The sequence below is a fragment of the Lepisosteus platostomus genome, chromosome 16 (assembly GCF_059453375.1).
Source record: "Lepisosteus platostomus isolate fLepPlt1 chromosome 16, fLepPlt1.hap1, whole genome shotgun sequence".
NCBI classification, from domain to species: domain Eukaryota; kingdom Metazoa; phylum Chordata; class Actinopteri; order Semionotiformes; family Lepisosteidae; genus Lepisosteus; species Lepisosteus platostomus.
In genome coordinates this window covers 1,579,768-1,600,821 of record NC_142626.1, presented here as the reverse complement: position 1 = coordinate 1,600,821, position 21,054 = coordinate 1,579,768, and the positions used below count along the sequence as shown (strand labels likewise).

At 60.2% G+C, this 21,054-nt stretch overlaps 2 protein-coding genes across 7 annotated transcripts in view; one reads left to right on the top strand and one right to left on the bottom strand.

The window, feature by feature from the left end:
- The window catches only part of LOC148646643 (pyruvate carboxylase, mitochondrial), a 93,545-nt gene that overhangs the window by 8,283 nt on the left and 64,208 nt on the right, over positions 1 to 21,054 (bottom strand). For all 6 annotated transcript variants that reach the window (XM_088608613.1, XM_088608610.1, XM_088608612.1 and 3 more), the window contains 3 exons: positions 1,671 to 1,815; positions 652 to 741; positions 300 to 521 (listed from right to left, as the gene is read on the bottom strand). In XM_088608613.1, the coding sequence (XP_088464739.1) occupies positions 300 to 521; positions 652 to 741; positions 1,671 to 1,815 (457 nt within the window). The remainder of the gene's footprint in view (positions 1 to 299; positions 522 to 651; positions 742 to 1,670; positions 1,816 to 21,054) is intronic.
- Positions 7,608 to 20,774, top strand: lrfn4a (leucine rich repeat and fibronectin type III domain containing 4a). Its single transcript, XM_088608617.1, has 3 exons — positions 7,608 to 9,131; positions 15,468 to 16,930; positions 18,979 to 20,774. The coding sequence occupies exons 2-3, from the start codon at positions 15,489 to 15,491 to the stop codon at positions 19,865 to 19,867; spliced, it is 2,331 nt and encodes a 776-aa protein (XP_088464743.1). The 5' UTR covers positions 7,608 to 9,131; positions 15,468 to 15,488; the 3' UTR covers positions 19,868 to 20,774.

Below are 21,054 nucleotides of genomic sequence, written 5' to 3'. Positions count from 1 at the left end.
TGCAGTTGTGCAGTGGGCTGCGCTGCTGTGCGGTTGTGCAGTTGGGCAGTGCGGTTGGGCTGTGGGCTGTGTAGTGCAGTGGACTGTGCAGTTGTGCTGCGCGGTTGTGCAGTGTTGCAGTTGTGCAGTGGGCTGTGGGCTGTGTAGTGCAGTTGTGCAGTGGGCTGCGCAGTTGTGCAGTGGGCTGCGCAGTTGTGCAGTGGGCTGCGCAGTTGTGCAGTGGGCTGCGCAGTTGTGCAGTGGGCTGCGCAGTTGTGCAGTGGGCCGCGCAGTTGTGCAGTGGGCCGCGCTCTCCCTACCTCCCCAGTTCTCCAGGCTGAAGAGGTTGCTGAAGTTGTGCGCCACGAAGGGGGAGATCTGCTTGAGGTCGTGGGTCCGGACACGGGTGGCCAGCAGCGACTGGTGGGCGTCGCGGAAGGTGGTGTCCATCAGGAGCAGGCCGCGGTGCTGCCGGACCGCCCGGGCGAACCCCGCCGGCCCCTCCCGCAGCAGGACGTCCCGGAACCCCACCGGCGGCTCACCTGCGCGCACACACACACACACGGGCACGGGCCACACTTACACCACGGACACACACAGCCACAGCCGCCGGCAGAAGGGCGACTCCCGAGAGCGGAACAGGGGGGCACAGCGGGGTGCAAGTTCACCTACCCAGGGGCACGGTGGGGACCACGGGGTCGATGGGAGAGGCCTTCGCCTTCACTGGGATGGGAGTGGTGGGGCCATTTACCATCACATGACCTGCGAGAGAGCAAGAGAGAGGGGTTCATACAGACACACTGACTGGACACTCCAGTACACTAACACTGCACTGAGAGAGAGAGAGGGGGGTTCATACAGACACACACTGACTGGACACTCCAGTACATGAACACTGCACTGAGAGAGAGAGGGGTTCATACAGACACACTGACTGGACACTCCAGTACATTAACACTGCACTGAGAGAGAGAGGGGGGGGTTCATACAGACACACACTGACTGGACACTCCAGTACATGAACACTGCACTGAGAGAGAGAGAGGGGTTCATACAGACACACTGACTGGACACTCCAGTACATGAACACTGCACTGAGAGAGAGAGGGGTTCATACAGACACACTGACTGGACACTCCAGTACATGAACACTGCACTGAGAGAGAGAGAGGGGTTCATACAGACACACTGACTGGACACTCCAGTACATGAACACTGCACTGAGAGAGAGAGGGGTTCATACAGACACACTGACTGGACACTCCAGTCCATTAACACTGCACTGAGAGAGAGGGGGGTTCATACAGACACACTGACTGACTGGACACTCCAGTACATGAACACTGCACTGAGAGAGAGAGGGATTCATACAGACACACTGACTGGACACTCCAGTACATGAACACTGCACTGAGAGAGAGAGGGGTTCATACAGACACACTGACTGGACACTCCAGTACATGAACACTGCACTGAGAGAGAGAGGGGTTCATACAGACACACTGACTGGACACTCCAGTACACTAACACTGCACTGAGAGAGAGAGGGGTTCATACACACACTGACTGGACACTCCAGTACATTAACACTGCACTGAGAGAGAGAGGGGTTCATACAGACACACTGACTGGACACTCCAGTACATGAACACTGCACTGAGAGAGAGAGGGGGGTTCATACAGGTTCTTACCAAGGTAGTGCAGCAGTTTCTGGGCCCGGTTCTGGACGGGCTTGAGATTGAAGAGGTCCTGGTTCTCGTCGATGAACTGGGTGTCCACCGTGCCATGGAGGAACTGGTCATTACTGAGCACATTCTGGAGGAAGGGAATATTGGTCTGCACGGAGGGGAAAAAAAAAAGAAAAAAAAGAATTAGAACTGGTAACGGCCACAGACACCAGCAGTGGCTCCCTGCACCTGCGGTTTATCAAGGGTAATAAGCAGTTTGTTTAGCTGCACTGATCTGCCAGCGAAGCCTCTTCCGTTGTCCCAGCAGAGGGATTCAGACTGTCCAGAAAGCTGCTGACAACACTCCTGCTGACTCTGGCATCCTTCGGCGCAAATTGAGCTCATTCCCCCAGAATACCTTGACCACCACCACAAGGGCAGATCATTACACCGGCTTCAGTCCTGGCATGGGTCAGGGGTCAGGGGCCTGCATCCACAGAGCCCGAGCCACAAATAAAAGAAACTCACAAGGACTGGAAAACAATAAATAAAACACTAAAACCTCAGGATTTAGTCCCATCCCCTGCCCTCCCTTCTCCTCCGCACTCTCTCCCCCCCCCCTCCTCCTCCTGCTCCTGCTGGGAGACCCAGGAGAGAGATCTTTTTACAGAAATGCCAGGCCTGTCGCGCACAGGAGAGGGCTTGTGGATACCAGCAGGAGAGATGCTTGGACGCGCCAGACTGCGGAGCCAGAACTCAGCAGGGCGGTGTGCTCCGTTTTTGTCTCTATTAGTCCGCCCTGATCCCCCTCTCTCTCTCTCTCCCCCTCTCTCCTCCTGCCCGCATCTCTCTGTACTGCTCAGTAAAAGCCACCCCCTCCTACACGCTCCAGCTCTGAATAACAATCGCACACAGAGAGAGCCGCTCGCTCCAGCCCACAGAACCTGGTGCTGCCGGTAAACACAACGCTCACACTGTGCGAGTGTGTGTGTGTGTGTGTGTGTGTGTGTGTGTGTGTGTGTGTGTGTGCACGCGCGCAACCGACAGCAGAACGGGTCAGATCCGATCCGCCCCAGGGTTTCAGCGCTGTCGGAGCAGTCTGGCCCTCTCCTGCTTTTGCCAGCTTCCCTGATCGACCCCCTGGAGAACCCCCGTGCAAACGGACACGTGCGTGCGTGTTGGAGCCCGGCCTACACGCCACACCCCACCGGCCATCCTGCGTGACCGTTGGCTCTGGGGGGGGGGGGGGGGGTCACTATTGAGCCCCCAAGCCCCGGAGTCTCCCAGCAACACAACAGAGCAGCTCGTCAGTACCCCACCTCAGGAGGAGGCACCCTTAAATTTAGCTACTGTTCCAAAACAACAAGGGGGTGAAGGTGTCGGGGCGCTGGACTGGATCAGTAAGAGCTCGAGGGCCGTCCAGGGCCCGGTCCTGCACTCGCTCAGCCTCGCTTCCGGATTCGGACTCGGGGCTCCCGAGGTCTGCTCTCTGATCATGCAGGCTGAACTACCGAAGAGAAAGCAAACCGATCCAGCAGCCCGCCCAGGAGCGATGAGCAGGGAGCACGCGGGGCGAGATCGATACCTCATACCACGTCCAAGAGGTCGCCCGGGTTCACGCGGTTAATTTAACCCGGTGATCTGGGTCACGCTGTACCCCTACAGTCCAGAGGCCGCCGGTCCAGTCTGGGTCACGCTGTAACCCCAACAGTCCAGAGGCCGCCGGTCCAGTCTGGGTCACGCCGTAGCCCTACAGTCCAGAGCCCGCCGGTCCAGTCTGGGTCACGCCGTACCCCTGCAGTCCAGAGCCCGCCGGTCCAGTCTGGGTCACGCCATACCCCTACAGTCCAGAGGCCGCCGGTCCAGTCTGGGTCACGCCGTACCCCTACAGTCCAGAGGCCGCCGGTCCAGTCTGGGTCACGCTGTAGCCCTACAGTCCAGAGCCCGCCGGTCCAGTCTGGGTCACGCCGTAACCCCAACAGTCCAGAGGCCGCCGGTCCAGTCTGGGTCACGCCATAGCCCTACAGTCCAGAGCCCGCCGGTCCAGTCTGGGTCACGCCGTACCCCTGCAGTCCAGAGCCCGCCGGTCCAGTCTGGGTCACGCCGTACCCCTACAGGCCAGAGCCCGCCGGTCCAGTCTGGGTCACGCCGTACCCCTACAGGCCAGAGCCCGCCGGTCCAGTCTGGGTCTTGCTGTAATGATAAATGTCAGTGCCTGGAGCCCCCTGAAAGATTAAACACACCGACACACGGCCAGGAATCTCTCCCCATTCCCTCTGGCCCCCCTGTCCGGTGATGCGGAGCGCCGCGTGTGTGCGTTGACTCACCCAGGCTCTATTTATAACCCCCCGGCCCCTCCGGCACAGGCCCTGGGGCCTGGCAGCTCCCGGTGAGTCACCGACACAGGCACGCACGCCGGCAACGACACAACCCCGTCCGCGAAACAGAGTGAAAAGATAAACAAAAACCCTCAAAGGCAATCAAGAAGCGCAGAGCTCGCGGAGGCGAGACCCTCGCAGCGCGCAGGCCCCGCCCCCGCAGAGCGGAGCGGAGACCGCCTGGGTCGAGCCCCTGGCCCCCAAGAAGTGGTGCGTGTGAGAGGACCGGGGCATCCTCAGCCTGCTGGTTAACCACACCGCCCCCGTGGCAGGCGCAGGGCCTGGGAGAGCTGCCCCCTCTCCCTTTGCTATGCTGTGTGTGTGTGTGTGTGTGTGTGTGTGTGTGTGTGTGTGTGTGGCTATCGCAACCGGAGTGTCGAAATAAACATTTCGCCTGTGCTGCCACAGCAGGCGTGTGCCCGGAGCCGCAGGGGAGGGGACAGCTGCCGGATGGGCACTGCGAGGGTCCCGGGAGGACGCCGACGGGACGCTCCGATATTGATCATCGATCGCCTCTTTCGGGAGCGGCCCCGCGGGGAGAGAGGCAGCTAATCGATACGGTTGCACAGCCGGCTGATCAGCTGACTGACACGGGGAGAGGGCAGGGAGGGGCCGAGAGGGGGGAGGAGAGATCCAGACAGAGAGGGGGGTCAGAAGGAAAAGAGGAGGAAGAGAGGAAGTGGACGAGTATAAGGAGGGAAACAAGAGGAGACCGGCTCGGAAGGAACGAGGGCAGGAGAGACGGAGAGATGTCACGAAGCCCTCCCGATGTGCAAGTCTGCTCTCCCAGCTTGGGAGCGAAGGCGATGGTAACAGTTTAATCATGTCTAATTGAAGACAGATGGACCGGGAGAGCGCGCGGCCAGCGAGAGAGAGTACAGGAAGAACGCATTCAGAACAGAAAAGGAAAGGAGAAGGTGTTTTGGGTGTGCTCCACGATGTGCTCGGTGATGTCCCCCCCCCTTGTCAAGACTCGTGAGGACGGGCCTGTAATCTGTATGCTGTCAGCGGAGGCGTAAATAACACGAAATGACACGCAAGCCCCAGAGCTTAATTTGGCGTATCGATCGTGAATCCCGCGGACGAGCAGGAGCAGCTCGCTGGAGCTTGTCCGACGCTCCGGCCCCCTCTGCCCTGGGAATTATGGCAGCGGCGTGCGCCGGCTCTTCCCCATGGGAAACCGTCTGGAGGAGAGCCCCTGTTCAGACAGCAGTGTGGGGGACACTGATCCCTGGGGCGCAGGGAGACTGGGGTCCTCAAACAAACAGGACCCTGGGGGTCACCTACCACTGCACAGAGAGAAGGGACACTGATCCCTGGGGCACAGGGAGACTGGGGACCCCACACAAACAGGACCCTGGGGGTCACCTACCATTGCACAGAGAGAAGGGACACTGATCCCTGGGGCACAGGGAGACTGGGGACCCCACACAAACAGGACCCTGGGGGTCACCTACCATTGCACAGAGAGAGAGGGGACACTGAGCCCTGGGGCACAGGGAGACTGGGGACCCCACACAAACAGGACCCTGGGGGTCACCTACCACTGCACAGAGAGAAGGGACACTGAGCCCTGGGGCGCAGGGAGACTGGGGACCCCACACAAACAGGACCCTGGGGGTCACCTACCACTGCACAGAGAGAAGGGACACTGATCCCTGATGCACAGGGAGACTGGGGACCCCACACAAACAGGACCCTGGCGGTCACCTACCACTGCACAGAGAGAAGGGACACTGAGCCCTGGGGCGCAGGGAGACTGGGGGTCACCTACCATTGCACAGAGAGAGAGAGGGGACACTGAGCCCTGGGGAGCAGGGAGATTGGGGTCCCCACACACACAGGATTCTGGTCTACAGTGGTACTGGTCCCCAAAAGCGTAGGCGAGGCGTGCTGGAGCAAATAGGGGTACAGCACATCCCCGCATCCGGATGAGAAATGGCAGACTCGAACCCTGAGCCTCCCATTAGGAGCCCGAGCTGTGACCCCCCTGGCTCCACAGGGCACCATAACAACTAGATTTCTCTGCGTCACCCAGAAAAATTTAAACAAAGGTTGAACAAATACTAGTGCATCTCAATCTCAATCTCCCGACAAGCCAGCCAGCCAGCCCACCTGCCTTGTTCGTGGTCATTTAACAATACGGCTCCTTAACACCGACTCCACTGCCACCCACAGCTTAAAGACTCCTCAGTGGTTTGGACTGGAATCTTTTCAGGCCTGATGGCAGATCCTAACCTCCCCCCTCCCCCACTTCCAGGCTTAATTATTAAAGATCTGAATTCCGCCCGTTTAAGACTCCCTAATTGAGGACGAGCTCGCGTCTGCCTGCTGGGTCCCTGTCGCCCTCCTTCTCCCACATGGTCTAATTGTGTTTTGATCCCACTCATTAGCCTGTTTGCATTACTTGGGCTGTTTGGGGAATTGCTAGCTCCTCTAGTCATTATTTCAGGGATTTAAATACTGCTTTTGATGTGTCGCTTTTGTGTGCGCAGATTAAAAACGAAAAATTAAGAGCGTGGATGTTCTCAAACAGCACTAAACCTCCATAAATTGGACTGTGTGGGACCCTGTGCAATGCCAACCGGCTATCTGGGCCAAGCGAGCACGTGATAGAGACCTGAAGAAGGGAAAACAGAGAGAGCGAAAAAGAGGGGCAGGTATTCAGTGTTCATAAAACCCAGAAAAACTAGACCAGCTTCGACGAAGGAACTGCGATACCCAAACTGCCCAGAAGATGGCGCTAATGTATATACTGATGGATATTCTGATTAACAGAGGCCAGCAAACGTCGATATGCATACGCTTAACTGTTCAAATAAAAGGACATTTCCCAACCAGACAAGCCTCTAAAATCATTTGAGATTTCGCTCCTCGGTGTGGAATAAATCAAAATTCATCCTTGCTAGAAAAAAAAAAAAACACCAAGATCGTTCATTTAACGTCTGACCAATTATGGATCCAGTCGGGCAATTACCCTGCCCTCAGCTTCCTCCTCCCAATTCTTCCCCAATCTTCCAGCTGTCACATCCACAGCTCGTCCCCTCGCCAGGATGAACTCCCTCGCACCCGTCTCCGTGCCATCTACCGACCTGTCACCCCAACGACTGGCACCCCACCATCCGCGCCCCGCAGCCTGCCCCCCGTCCTCCTGGACCCGCTCTCAGCGCCAGGACTCCCGGTGTGCCCAGACGAGCCCCGAGCCGGCCAGGCTGCAGGTAACGGATCGAGTTCCCATTCCTGCCCTCCGCCCTTGCCCCTCTCCCCTGATCCCAAGCGGATCAGACGGCAGACAGACGCTGGATTGACCCCACGCGCTCCTGAACCCCAATCACACCAAACGGATGACCTCCGACCTGTCGTCGCTCCCCCATCTCACTCCCTCGCTCGAGACGAGCAGGAAAAACCTTCACCTCTCGCCTCCTCCAGACTCCCGCCCCCCCCTCCCTCTCCCTGCCTGCCTGCCTCGCTCACTCGTTCGAGAGAAGATCGTTCCTTCAGGCTCTCTCTCTCTCCCTCCCCCCTCCCTCCTCCCTCCCTCTCTCTGGCTCGCTCTCTCTCTCTCTCACCGACACACGGTGCTGTGCAGGCACCACGAGCGCATCTCCTCCAGCAGCCCAGCCGACCTGGAGGGAGGAAAAACCGGATCACATCCTGCTTTTTTTTCCCCTCCATTGGAAAAAAAAAAGCAACAAAAGGAAAACTTGGAGTTCTGTAGCCGCTGGGACGGCAGCTGCGAAGGACTGAACCCCACGCCCCCCCACCACCGCCGCCGCCTCACCCCACAACCACCCCCTCCACCCGACCACCGCCGCTGAGCCGGGCACTGCAATCCCAGGCAAGCCGGCTGCCTCTGGGAGCCCCGCGACTCTCCCTCGCTCCGGACCGGCTCCGCTGCCTTCCTCCGCCTCTCCTGCCTTGTTCTGTTTTTTTGCCGGGGATACGGAGGGGAGGGGAGGGGGGAATTAAAAGAAAAGAGAGCACAGGAGGAGAAGGGGAGGCAGAGCGCGAGAGGAAAGGAAGAGAGAGAGAGAGAGAGAGATGGCGAGGCAGCCCACAGCGGAGCGCTCCTTTCTCCCGGCTGCTTTCCGGCTCTGAACCGCCCGGCTCGGGGACAGGGCGGCGGTACCCGACGACACCAGCCTGCGATCCCTCGCCCGCCTGGGGATGACGGGGTGCCCGCCTTTCGGGGGAGAGGGGTGAGGTTCCTCTCTCCCCCCCCACCCCACCCCAGGAAGGAGGGGAGGGCCGACTGACGGTCCGGACCGGGAGCGAGGAGGCGGGGAGCTCGTCGGCGAGTTGCCCGCGCCACCCGGGACGCGCCAGGCGCCGGCGAGCACCGGCCGGGGGGCACACAGGTCGACTGAGGGGTCCTCTCGGGGGGCCACGGACCGCAGGCCGGATCTTTAGGAGAAGCTGCACGGGCAAAGTCCCGGGAATACAGGATACAGCCAGCGCCGGAATCGGACTGCCTCCCCCCGACCCCCTCTCCCCCCCCCCGTGTGGATATCTCCGAGTTCCCGGCCCCGTCTCCCCACAGGGATCGCGGCTGGATTTCTCCTTGTGGGGGCTGTTTCCTTGTGATTTTTCCTGGAGGATTACTTCGGAGCCCCGGAGGGCGGAGGGGGAGCGGAATCGGCACCAGTCCCCCCTCTCTCTCCCGGAAGGAAGGAATGGGGAAAAGCCACGCAGAGCGGATTCCGGCAGCAAGGATTTGAACGGCGACAAGGTTTTAAAAGAACCGGATCTTTCCTGCCTGCCGGAGAGGAGCTTGGCCAAAACCGATCCCCCCCCCGGTCGGAATCTCTCCCGCGTCCCCGGAGCTTCCCTGGAATACAAACGCTTCCCCGTGCCTCGCCGCGATCGTCGCCCCCCGCCCACGCCGGCCGGGGGGGTGGGGGGAGAGAGAGCGAACGGATTTCGGAACTACGCTCCGGACCGAGGTTTCGCGCCCTGCGTTCCTGGCCTCGTCCGGCACACCCCCCCCCCCCCAGTCCCGTTCGGAGCCCGTTCACGGAGGGGAGGGGAGGTGAGAAGGGGGCGGCCGACCGGGCTGACCGGCTGACCAGGATGACCAGGTGATCGTCGGCCACAGGGGCACAGAAAGGTACAGTGACCACGTCTCCCCTGGGTGTCCAGTCCACCCGCTGACAACGCCGCTCATGTGGGGGGGGGGGGGGCAGGCTGGGGTGAGCCGAGGAGCAGACACAGCTGCCCTGTGCTCGTCCTGCTCAGGGTGCCTCCTGGAGAGACCAGGGTGAGACCCTGCTCACACACCTGGCTTGCCCACTGACCACACCACTGTGGGTGTGAACGCATCGATGTGCATGGGGTGCATCAAGCTCGTCTCTTACATATAGCGCCTCTGCAGGTCCAGAGGATCGCTGCCTTATGAACCACACTGTGAGCTCGGCTGGCGCGCCTGCACAGAGCCCCTGGGGCCCCTCTCCTCACCCCCTCTTTTCTCGGAGTGCGTGGGCATTTATTTTCAACCCCTGGGGCTCTTCTTTAGAGAGCGGGGCTTGCTTAGGACCGTGATCGCCCGGTACCAAGAGGCTGTTGGCACTCCGTGTGTGTGTGTGTGTGTGTGTGTGTGTGTGTGTGTGTGTGTGTGTGTTCCCCGTCTAACAGCTGCAGCTTCACAAGGCAGAGAAAATCAGACAGGCGCAGAGTCCAGATCTGTTTCAAGCTATTGTGTGTACACACACAGCCACGCGTGTATGGGCGCACACGCGCACACACTGAGCCTCCCAAGCACACGCACACACAAAAGGCACTTGCTCTCCACCTATGGACCACGTGTGACTGACTCTCGCATGAGACCCGAGCTTGAACACGCACACACACCAGGCACAGCTGCTGTTAAAGCCACCATGAGCAGGTAATTACTAATCATGATCCCCAATTTCCAAAAACCAGTCAAGACACTGAAGGATGCTGGGATACTGAACACGGTGCTAGCGGTAACTGCAAAGACTCGTGAGTACAATCAAGGCAAAAAACCCAGTGCAGTGTGGTAAAGCCCAGTGAGATCAGGGTAAAAGCACAGTCCAGCGCAGTAAAGCCCAGCGAGATCAGGGTAAAAGCACAGTCCAGTACTGGGGCAAGAGCACCTTGGGACAGGATGACATAGCAAAGACTAGGTACTGACTAGACAAGACCAGGAGATTATCGGGAAACAACCCTGCGCCCATTTTCCAGGGTCCGAGGACAGAGCTGAGGCTGCATGGTCCCCAGTTGCCCCAGAGCCGACCCCCAGCTCTCCAGAACCGCAGCCCAGGCAGCAGCAGCACTGTCAGCAGCCCTGGGCTCGTTCCTCACTGCGCCGCCACGCTGCCCCAGCCAGGCTCAACCTTGAAACGCACTCCGGCCGTCACGGGTCCCTGCGGCTCACTTCCCAGAACCGGCAAAGGCCTTCGTCTTACAAACCAAAACGAGCTCTTTCGAGCCCTCACCAGGCCCCTCACCAGGAGGTGCATGCGAAACCCAGAACGGGAGGCGCTGCTTTGCCCCAAGGGGTGGCGGGGGCGTGGAACAAGCTACCCCCCTCCCACCCCAGTCACGCGGTCTCCCGTTCAGTGAACTGAGCTGCTGGAAAACACTCGACACGTTGCCGGGCCCCGCGGTCAATCCAGCGCTCGTGAAGGTTAAGGGCTTGAGGCTGCCCACGCCCGCGCCCAGCGTTGCGGCCAGCGTCACGCACCCGAGCCGGGGGAGAGACTGGTGAGGAATAAGGGCCTTGACAGCACCAGACTGGGGCAGTGGCTGGGGGGGGTGTGTGGGGGTACAACCAAGGCAGCAGAAGCAGGACTGCAGGGCCCAGCTGCTTCTGTTTGAGGTGGGAGAGAGAGGAGTGGGGTACAGACATGGAGAGGAGAGACCACAGTGGGGTAGAGAGAGAGAGGAGTGGGGTACAGACACAGAGAGGAGAGACCACAGTGGGGTAGAGAGAGAGAGGAGTGGGGTACAGACACGGAGAGGAGAGACCACAGTGGGGTAGTGAGAGAGAGGAGTGGGGTACAGACACGGAGAGGAGAGAGAAGAGTGAGGGATGAGAGAGAGGAGTGGGGTGTGGAGAAAGGGGAGTGAGGAGAGAGAGCACTGAGGTACAGACAGAGAGGTGAGACCAGAGTGGGGTAAAGAGAGAGGAGTGGGGGGTGATAAACCCATCTGAGGGCTCGAGCAGCCCGGGTTACCCCAGTCTTATCCTGCTCCGGCCCCTCGGGAACCCAGCGGCCAGTTAACTCGCTGGCCCGCCTGGACCCGGCTCTCGCGCTCCTGAGCCGCTGACCTGCTGCACACCAGATACGTCTACCGCAAGATCACACCCCTCCTGGAACGGGTTTACAAACCCCACCCCACCCCCAGAGAGACCGCCAAACACCCCGCTCTGTCGCCGTCCTGCCCTCAAGCTCATCGCCCGCAAAACGGCTCCAGACCCCCGGATGAACCCGCACAAGCCAGAATCCTGAGGTGCCCTTTGCCCTGCGTGCCCAGTGACACACCTCTGGGTCCACCTGCCCCGTACCCCCTCTCCGAGGAACCTCGGATTGAGCCCCCTCCTCCCCCAGCCCCAGGGGTGACTATTTTTAGAAGCGAACTGCAGTACAGCAGAGCACAGTAATAGTGCAGCACAAGGACTGTGCAGAACACACCGCAGAGTAATAGTGCAACACAAGGACTGTACAGAATGCAGTAATAGTGCAACACAAGGACTGTGCAGAACACACCACAGTAATAGTGCGACGCGAGGACTGTGCAGAACACACCACAGTAATAGTGCGACACAAGGACTACAGAATGCAGTAATAGTGCAACACAAGGACTGTGCAGAACACACCGCAGTAATAGTGCAGCACAAGGACTGTACAGAATGCAGTAATAGTGCGACGCGAGGACTGTACAGAACACACCACAGTAATAGTGCAACACAAGGACTGTACAGAACACACCACAGTAATAGTGCGACGCGAGGACTGTGCAGAACACACCACAGTAATAGTGCAGCACAAGGACTGTACAGAATGCAGTAATAGTGTGACACGAGGACTGTGCAGAACGCTGTGAGGTGCAGTAAGACAGGGACCGTGTAGAACAGATGCTGACAATCCCAGCATCCTGAGGTGTGGTCACTGTCCAGTTGGAATCTCACAGGCTAGCTCAAAATGTTCAGTCACACAGCATTCTTTCAGTCCAGTACTAGCAGCAAACTATATAAACTGGAAGACTCTCACCCTAAGCAACTTAAAAGACAAGGATACCGATAAAGGTTGAAACTGAACCAGCTGGACCAGCTGTCCTCCCGGTCTAACAGGACCGGACCTGAACCACCAGACCAGCTGGGCTCCCGGTCTAACAGGACCGGACCTGAACCACTAGACCAGCTGTCCTCCCAGTCTAACAAGACTGGACCTTCATGGACAAACCGGCCGGCACAGCCCCTGACTGGGTCAGTGTGCGAACTGAATGATGAGAGACCAGGGCTGTTTCTCTCACAGCACAGCTCACTGGGGACTGTCTGGGGCAGGGCCCAGTTAATCTACTGTCTGATGGCCCAGCCAGGACGAGGAGCGTCCGGCTCCCTGCACTGGGAGAAATAAGGAGACAGGCCTGGCTGGTTGGTTTAGCAGGAGAAGTGGAGGTGAACGCAGGGCTGCCCGGGAAAACGCAGATCAATCCTACGGCCTGACCACGAATGTGCGCGTCTGCAAAAACAGTTCAGTTCCGCGGTCCGACTGCACGAGTCCCTGCTCACAGCCTAAACAAGCAACCCCTGCACATTTTCACCCCCTCAGGCAATATTTCCCAGAAGCAGCGATGCAGATCTAAACGGACAACGGTTCATGACGGAGACAAAGAGCAGGAAAGAAAGCACCCCAAATGGGTTTTTAAGGGTCAAGTCCAAGGGTACAGGTGCCTTTTTTCCCCATAATGCGCAAAAAACATTGGGGAAAAAAAAACAAAGATCAACAGTATGATGGAAACTCGCTACCCTCCCCCCCCCCGGCTGAGGGTGTTCGGAGCTTGTCTGGGATGTCTCTGGCAGGGCACTGCAGCACTGACCCCTGGTCTCAGAAACGGAGCTGCTCAGGGCGGAATAGGGGCGCTTCACCATCCCTGGACGGGCCGAGCGGGTCTGCAGGCGAGCTCGCCGCACAGAGGGGGAGTCCAGGAGCAGAGCAGGGCCCAGCCTGCGTCTCCGGGAGCTCCAGCCTGCAAGGACTATCGCAGGCAAAACGGGCATTGATTTCAATTTAACTCAAGCGGCGCTTCAACCAGTCAAGAGCCCTCAGGCGCAGGCGGCAAAAGGTGCATTTCGCAGCTCCGTACACGCCTGCAGAACACTTGCCGTTTTGTCGATTCCGCCGCCTGTAATGTATCGGCCCCATCTTGAATAAAATTAACTGGGACGACCAGCGCCTGTAACCCAAGAGCGATCGATAGCCCTGGAGGAGGCATCGATGACAAATAAGTACAGATCATCGAACGCCATTAACCACGTCTCATAAATAAGGGATTTGCCGTTGAAGGCACATGTCTCCCCCCCCCCCGGCAGAGACAGAGGCTTGGGCCGGATGGGGAAATGGAACGATTCTGGGGACCCCCCCACACACCTGCTGGATGAGCTCTTTAAATCACTGAGCTCGTGAAGGAGGCTGCCTTTTCACTACCAATTTTAAACCAACTTAAATAGTGACCTGTGAGCACAAAACTATTCTCGATTTAAGTAGAGAGCTCAGGACTGGGAGCTGGGATCTTAACAGCCTGTCTTGGGACATGCTGGTGTACCCAGGGAAGGAAGGATGGTGGAGGAGGGGTTTGACAGGAGAGAGGGAAGAGGGCAGGAGGAGAGAGGCAACTCGAGTCCTCTCCTCCTCGGCCCCCCGATATCGATCGCCCTGCGTGATCGATAGGCCCGGAGACAGCTGTCTTCGGGCTGGCCGCAGGGCTGGGGTCGAGTTTCTCCGGAACGGACACCGCGGATCGCGCTCTGCTGCATTCCCGGTCTCCCGAAGCAGCCGGGCTGGGAAAAGGGGGTCTGCGCGCCGGCCGGGACCACAGAACGTTCCTGGTGACCTTCCTGACCGATTCCCAGGGTGAAGCGGTGGGGTGGGGACAGCCCAGTGCCCCGGGAAACGCGGAATGCCGGGAGGTCGAGTGTTAAAAACCGGGAAAACGCACGCGAGGGCTTTTAAGACCAGTCGTGGTCGGGGCAACGGGATATCCCATCAGGCTCAATCAGTAAAACTGTTCTTTCGGGGCGCTTGTCTGTAGCCCTTTTTTTTGTACTCTGGGGGACAGCTGAGGCTTCCCCGTGCCCCAAGTTTCGGCACCCCCAAGGGGTTTGGGCCCCCCGGACTTGCACCAGACGAAAAAAGAAAAAAAAATGAAAAGGCGTGAGAAAACGAGAAACTAGCGCAGGCAGCCCCGCGGGCGCGCCGAGACGAGAGCGCTGCGCACCGTCACTCAGGGCTGATGAGGCGCCTGTCTCGCTGGGCTCAGGGATCCCGCATTTGCATGTTAACGACGCGCTAGAGGAAGCGGCGGCGCCGGCGGCCGACTTGGTGTTGTGGGAAAGGAGGCTCAGCACCGCAGACCGGAGAGGTGCTCAAGAAAGAGGAGGGGAGAAAACAGGATGTCGAGGGCCCTAGGGTCCCTGCTCCCCACGGCTCAGTGCCGCCTGGCTCTGTCCAGTGGTAGGGGACCCCCAGGGTCCTGTGTGTGTGGGGGGGGGGGGGGGAACCCCAATCTCCCTGCTCCCCAGGGCTCAGTGTCCCCTGTCTCTGTCCAGACTGTGGTGGGCAGGAGGAAGCCGGCACGAGGTTCAGTGCCGGCGTCTCTCTTCCGAACCCCGGAGTGAAAGAAAACGCTTGCAGTCTCACATTAACGCCTGTAAACGGGTTCGCGTCAGCTGTCAAATTGCTAAAGGCGCTGAAGGAAGAAATGAATGAATGAATGAATTAATGAAACGACGGTACTGTTAGTTTTTTTTTTAAAGGGAAAACCACCGACTTCCAGCCTGCTTATAACAGAGCAGGATATTAGCTTCCGTCGCAACGTCTGTGAACACAGATCCCACCTCGCCCTGGACGGACCCCAGAGCAGGGGGGTCTGGTCTACGGTCACCCACGCCAGGGTTTGGCGTCTGTCCGAGTCGCTCTCTGGGGCTCTCCTGCTTCTGCTCTCCCAGTCTGACCCATCCCAGGTGGCGCCGGTCGCCGGACTCTTGCACGCAATCCAACGCCGGGCGCCGGAGATTCCCTGCTCGATCCCTCGTTCTCCCCCCCCCCCACAGGGGTCCGCCGGCCGACTCCTCAGGCATCTGTCCGGCTTCGTCCCCGCGATCTGCGATCCAGGCTGAGCGTTTCTCGACTGTGGCGCCCTGCCGCCCCCAGCCCGCCTGTATTAACCCCTCCCTCTCTCTCTCCCCGTCTTCCCCCAGGTCTGGCGATTCTCGATCACCATGCGGCGCCTCACGCTGGCGCCCGCCGGCGCGGCCCCCCTGCTCCTGCTCCTGCTCCTGCTGCTGGCGCCGGGCCCCTCGGCGGCGTGCCCGTTCCACTGCGTGTGCCAGAACCTGTCGGAGTCGCTCAGCACCCTGTGCGCCAACAAGGGGCTCCTGTTCGTGCCCCCCAACATCGACCGGCGCACCGTGGAGCTGCGGCTGGCCGACAACTTCATCCGCGAGGTGGGGCAGGAGGACTTCCTGAACATGAGCGGCCTGGTGGACCTGACGCTGTCCCGCAACACCATCCACCTGATCCGGCCGCTGGCCTTCGCCGACCTGGAGAGCCTGCGCTCGCTGCACCTGGACGCCAACCGGCTGACGGAGGTCCGCGCCCAGGACCTGCGGGGCCTGCTCAACCTGCAGCACCTCATCCTCAACGGCAACCAGCTGACCGACATCTCGGCCCGCGCCTTCGACGACTTCCTGCTCACGCTGGAGGACCTGGACCTGTCCTACAACAACCTGCGCAAGGTGCCCTGGGAGGCCATCCAGAGCATGGCCAGCCTGCACACCCTCAACCTGGACCACAACCTCATCGACCACGTCATGGAGGGCTCCTTCGCCGAGCTCTACAAGCTGGCCCGCCTGGACATGACCTCCAACCGCCTGCAGACGCTGCCCCCGGACCCCCTCTTCGCCCGCTCGCAGACGGGGGTGGTCAGCCCCACGCCCTACAACGCCGTCGTCAGCCTCAACTTCGGCGGCAACCCCCTGCACTGCAACTGCGAGCTGCTCTGGCTCCGCCGGCTGGCGCGGGAGGACGACATGGAGACCTGCGCCACGCCGCCGCACCTGGCCGGCCGCTACTTCTGGTCCATCCCCGAGGAGGAGTTCACCTGCGAGCCGCCCCTCATCACGCGGCGCACGCACAAGCTCTGGGTGCTGGAGGGCCAGCGGGCCACGCTGCGGTGCCGGGCCATCGGCGACCCCGAGCCCATGATGCACTGGGTCTCCCCGGACGACCGCATCATCTCCAACTCCTCCCGCCTGGCCTCCTACCGCAACGGCACCCTGGACATCCTGGTGACGTCGGTGCGCGACGACGGGGCCTACACCTGCATCGCCATCAACGCGGCTGGCGAGTCCACCGCCCTGGTGGACCTGAAGATCATCCCCCTGCCGCACCGGGCCAACGGCACCGCCCCCGTCCTCCACCGGGACCCCGGCTCCTCCGACATCACCACCTCAGCCAAGACCGGGGGGGTCCAGGGCGGCGGCGGCGGGAACAGCACGGGGCCCGAGGGCGGCGCCCGGCTGCCAGAGCGGCTGGTGGGGGTGATGGACGTGACCTCGACCTCGGCCGAGGTGCGCTGGTACGTCGGAAAGTCCTCCTCCTACCTGGTGTGGATGTACCAGATCCAGTACAACTGCACCGTGGACGAGACGCTGGTGTACAGGTGAGGAGACGGAGCCTGCCTCCACCCCCCGCCGTGACCGGCCCCCACCTCCGGCCGTGATCGCCTGCCCTGCATCACCTGCCCTGACCACAATCACCTGCCCTGCATCACCTGCCCGCAATCACCTGCCCTGCCCTGCATCACCTGCCCTGCCCACAATCACTTGCCCTGCATCACTTGCCCTGCCCACAATCACTTGCCCTGCATCACTTGCCCTGCCCACCATCACTTGCCCTGCATCACTTGCACTGCCCAGAATCGCTTGCCCTGCATCACCTGCCCAACCAGCCATGACGTCCAGCTACCTATCCCCATCAGTCCCCCTCAGCGACCGAAACCTCTGTGCTGAAACCGAAGTAAACCCCGGCGCCGAGCCGGACGTTCCTCAGCTGCTAACGCGGGCACTGAACAAGCAAACCCCGAAAGCCACACGCGCACAGCCCACAGACCCCCCCCTTTCTGATCGGGAACGGGTACAAACAGGAACGTCCGAGAGGGATCCGTACACATCGCACGAGATCGGACGACATGTCCTGGGATGATACACACCAAGGAGAAATTTCGTAGCGTTTTACGGGGCGATATTTCAGACACGTTTTGGGGCTGTGCCCAGTATTACGGGGTGACACAATCTGGCGCAGTATTCAGGGGCAGCGGACAACGGCGGGGGGGGGGGACTTTCAGGCTGCGGCTATTTCCAGGCGCTGAAATGCTTTTATCGCCGGCACCGATCCGCCCGTGCAGAAGAGCTTCTGCCGAGAGCGGCCATCTCCAGAGGCCATCCTCCCTGCCTCTCTGTCTGGGCGATTGTGCGCGAGGAGGAATTGACAGATAAAGACCGCAGATTCCCAGGGCGGGGAGGGGGGCGCTTGCCGATGGGCCGCGATTCCGTGAGTCAGCAGAGGAGAGAGGAGGGAGGACGACGAGATGAGATGCTCAGCTCCTCACCCCCTGACTAATCCCCACCATCTCACACACACTATACATGACAGGCTGCACTCTGGTGGGGAGGGGAGCGAGGGAGGTAATCAAGTCAGCCTTAACGAGATTAAGCTCGGCTTCCAATAACGAACTGTCGGGAGCTGTAAGGCTGATGGTTATCCAGATAAGGAACAGAGAGAGAGAGAGAGAGAGAGAGAGAGAGAGAGAGAGAGAGAGAGAGAGAGAGAGAGAGAGAGAGAGAGAGAGAGAGAGAGAGAGAGAGCTGGCTGAGACGGCGACAAAGCCCGAATTATACTGGCGTTTGTAAAACAAACATTTCCAGACCGTTCTCAAACGGTCACTGTTTGATCGGCACAAGTCCTTCGGCCCCGCCTCGACAGCTTTGAGGAATGAGAAGTCTGGGAATACAGGGCAGAGGAAAGGAAAGGGAGAAAACATGCTCCCTCCTGCTCCTGTCCACGGCCCGCAGGGATCCGGGGGTCCAGTTGGCCCGCACTTCCCTGTCAGCGCCATTCCCACAATCCTCCGGGGGGGGGGGGGGGGGGGGGGTGGTCAGGGAGCCGAGGGCGCCACAGGGGCAGAAAGAGAATCTGCCCCATTCTTTGTGGGGGGGGGGGGGCAAGACGGAGGGGCACACGTCGACCTGTGCCAGGGTGCGCCTGCGCGAACAGCATACCGTCCACAGAGAAGGCAAGGCCGCTGCAGTCGGAGCCAGAGGGGTGACCTTGGCACACGCGCGCACGCACGCACACACACACACAGCTCCCGAGCGCAGAAGCCGAGCCTGGGGGCGGGGGTGGAGACGGCTGGACTGGAAAATCAATAGGGAAGCCGAGAAACCACCAAAAAAAACGGGAAGCTGAAAACAACGAGGCGTCTCTGACCAGCACGCCACGCTCCCTCCCCGTTGTCCGAGAAAAAAAAAAAACAACATAAATCATAAACCTGTCACAGAACGGAAAGAAAACGAACTCGTTTCCCTCAACCGGAGGGAAGAGACAGCGGGGGGGAGGGGGGAGGGGGGGTGTACGATTGCCAGTTTCTTGCTCACGTCCTGCGTAGTTTCCCCGTTGTTCAGCCCCGTTTCTCTCCCCTCCTTCTCCCAGAATCCTGCCTTCCACGAGCAATAACTTCCTGCTGAAGAACCTGGTGGCGGGGGTGGACTACGACCTCTGCGTGCTGGCCGTCTTCGACGACCTCGCGACCTCCCTGGCCGCCACCAAGGTGCTGGGCTGCGCCCAGTTCAGCACCAAGGACGACTACGTGCACTGCCACTCCCTGCACGCCCACTTCCTGGGCGGCACGCTCACGGTCATCGTGGGCGGGGTGATCGTGGTGACGCTGCTGGTGTTCACCGTGGTGATGATGGTCAAGTACCGCATCTGCGCCAGCGCCCACGCCCCGCTGCCCAAAGTCACCGACGTCTACTCGCAGACCAACGGGGGCAACGCGCCGCTGCCCAACGGGCTCCTCCTGCGGCGCGGCAGCCTGGCGCCGCTGCCCAAGCCGCCGCCCCCCCAGCAGCTGGTGGCCGCGGCGGACAGGCGGGGCCCCCCCCGCACCCCCGAGCAGGAGAGGGCGGCCCTCTACTACGGCACCAGGCCCCAGCGGCGGCGCGGGAAACCCAAGTACCGGGGCGAGGGCGGCAGGGTGGGGGCCAAGCTGGCCCTGCCTGCGCCGCCGCCCCCCGCCGGCGAGGCAAGAGATTATGGGAAGGAGCCCCGGCAGGCGGCCCCGGCGAGGGCGGCCGGGGCGGGCAGGGGGCACCCCGGGTGCTGGAACCCCCCGGCCAAGGCCAAGCGCAGCTGCTCGTTCGACATGGGTGAGATCGCCGCCACCACGTGCTACAGCTACGCCAAGCGGCTGAGCGTGATCTGGACGCGCCGCAGCCAGTCGGTGCACGGCGTGCTCATGCACTGCGCCGAGGCCGCGGACCTCGCCGGGAACGCCCTCGCGCTGGCCAGCGCGGACGAGCTGGAGGAGAGCGTGGTATAGCGGACGGGGCGCACGGCGGGGGGGGGGGGGGGGCGACGGGGAAGAAACTTTTCGGACTTTTTAAAAGCCGAAGAACCCCAAGGGGGAGGGGGGGGGGGGGGAGAAAAAAAAACACTGCGTCCCCAAAAAAGGCTCACGGGAGAGGGGGTGCACGCAGGAACAAGACGTGAAGTAGTGGAAAATGGGGACATGACACCCCTAAAATAAACGCCATGGAGAGCAGGAGGGGCGCCGGTACGGACAGCGGCGCGGATCAGGAACGCCGAGATCTTATTCTCACAGCGGCGCCTGGGTTACAGGAAACGCCCCATCGCCACCGACGTTTTTGCGTGCCGGGCCGTGGGAGACACATGGAATAAAAAAACAAAACGGATTGTAAGGGTCTCGCGTGGACAATCGAAACACTCCCCCCCCCCGTTCCAAGCCCCATCCCTGCTCCTCCCCGCCGGCTGAGGCTCTCCCCCTGCTCCGGCGGCCATGGCAGCTGGCGTATCCCACGAGCCCCCTGGAGCCCGTCCTCGGGGGGGGGGGGGGGGCAGGAGGTGGGTGAAACAGGACTCCCTGGGAGAGGTGTACGTTTGTGTAAATATAAACATGAACATACCGTGTTCCTTCCACTGGATACGTTTTCTACTCTTTCATTAAGGACAGTCTCATAAAAAAAAAGTGCGATTGTTTTTTTTCTTTACTTGAGTATACGAAGAATCATTTCCATTATTACTATGATTATGACTATGGCGAGCGCCTAACGCCCGCACCCACGACAACAACAGTAATAATTATATTAATAACGACCCTTCTCTGGTTTTGTTCATCATGATTTGCCAAAGTCGTTCATGTCACCCGGGACCTGAGATTCTGACTATGTTGATGAGAACAATAAAATACAAAAAAAAAAAAGACAAAACCGTGAACTGATTGTGTGGGGGACAGCTGAAGCTTTTCGCGTAGCTCGGTGTATTCGCGCCCCGGACCCTTGTCCAGGTGTTTGTGCCGCCTCCCTTTTGTGCTTGGTGTTGCCGGGGAGGCACGGTGTGGGGGGGGGGGGTCAGACCGTTCGGAGACGGCTGGCCTGTCTCGTACACGCCGAGATGGCACAGGGACAGCGGCCACACACTGGCACAGATAAATTGCCGCCCGAGAAAAACAATGGCTTGGCCACAACAATAAGTCTGTAGATAAGCAGA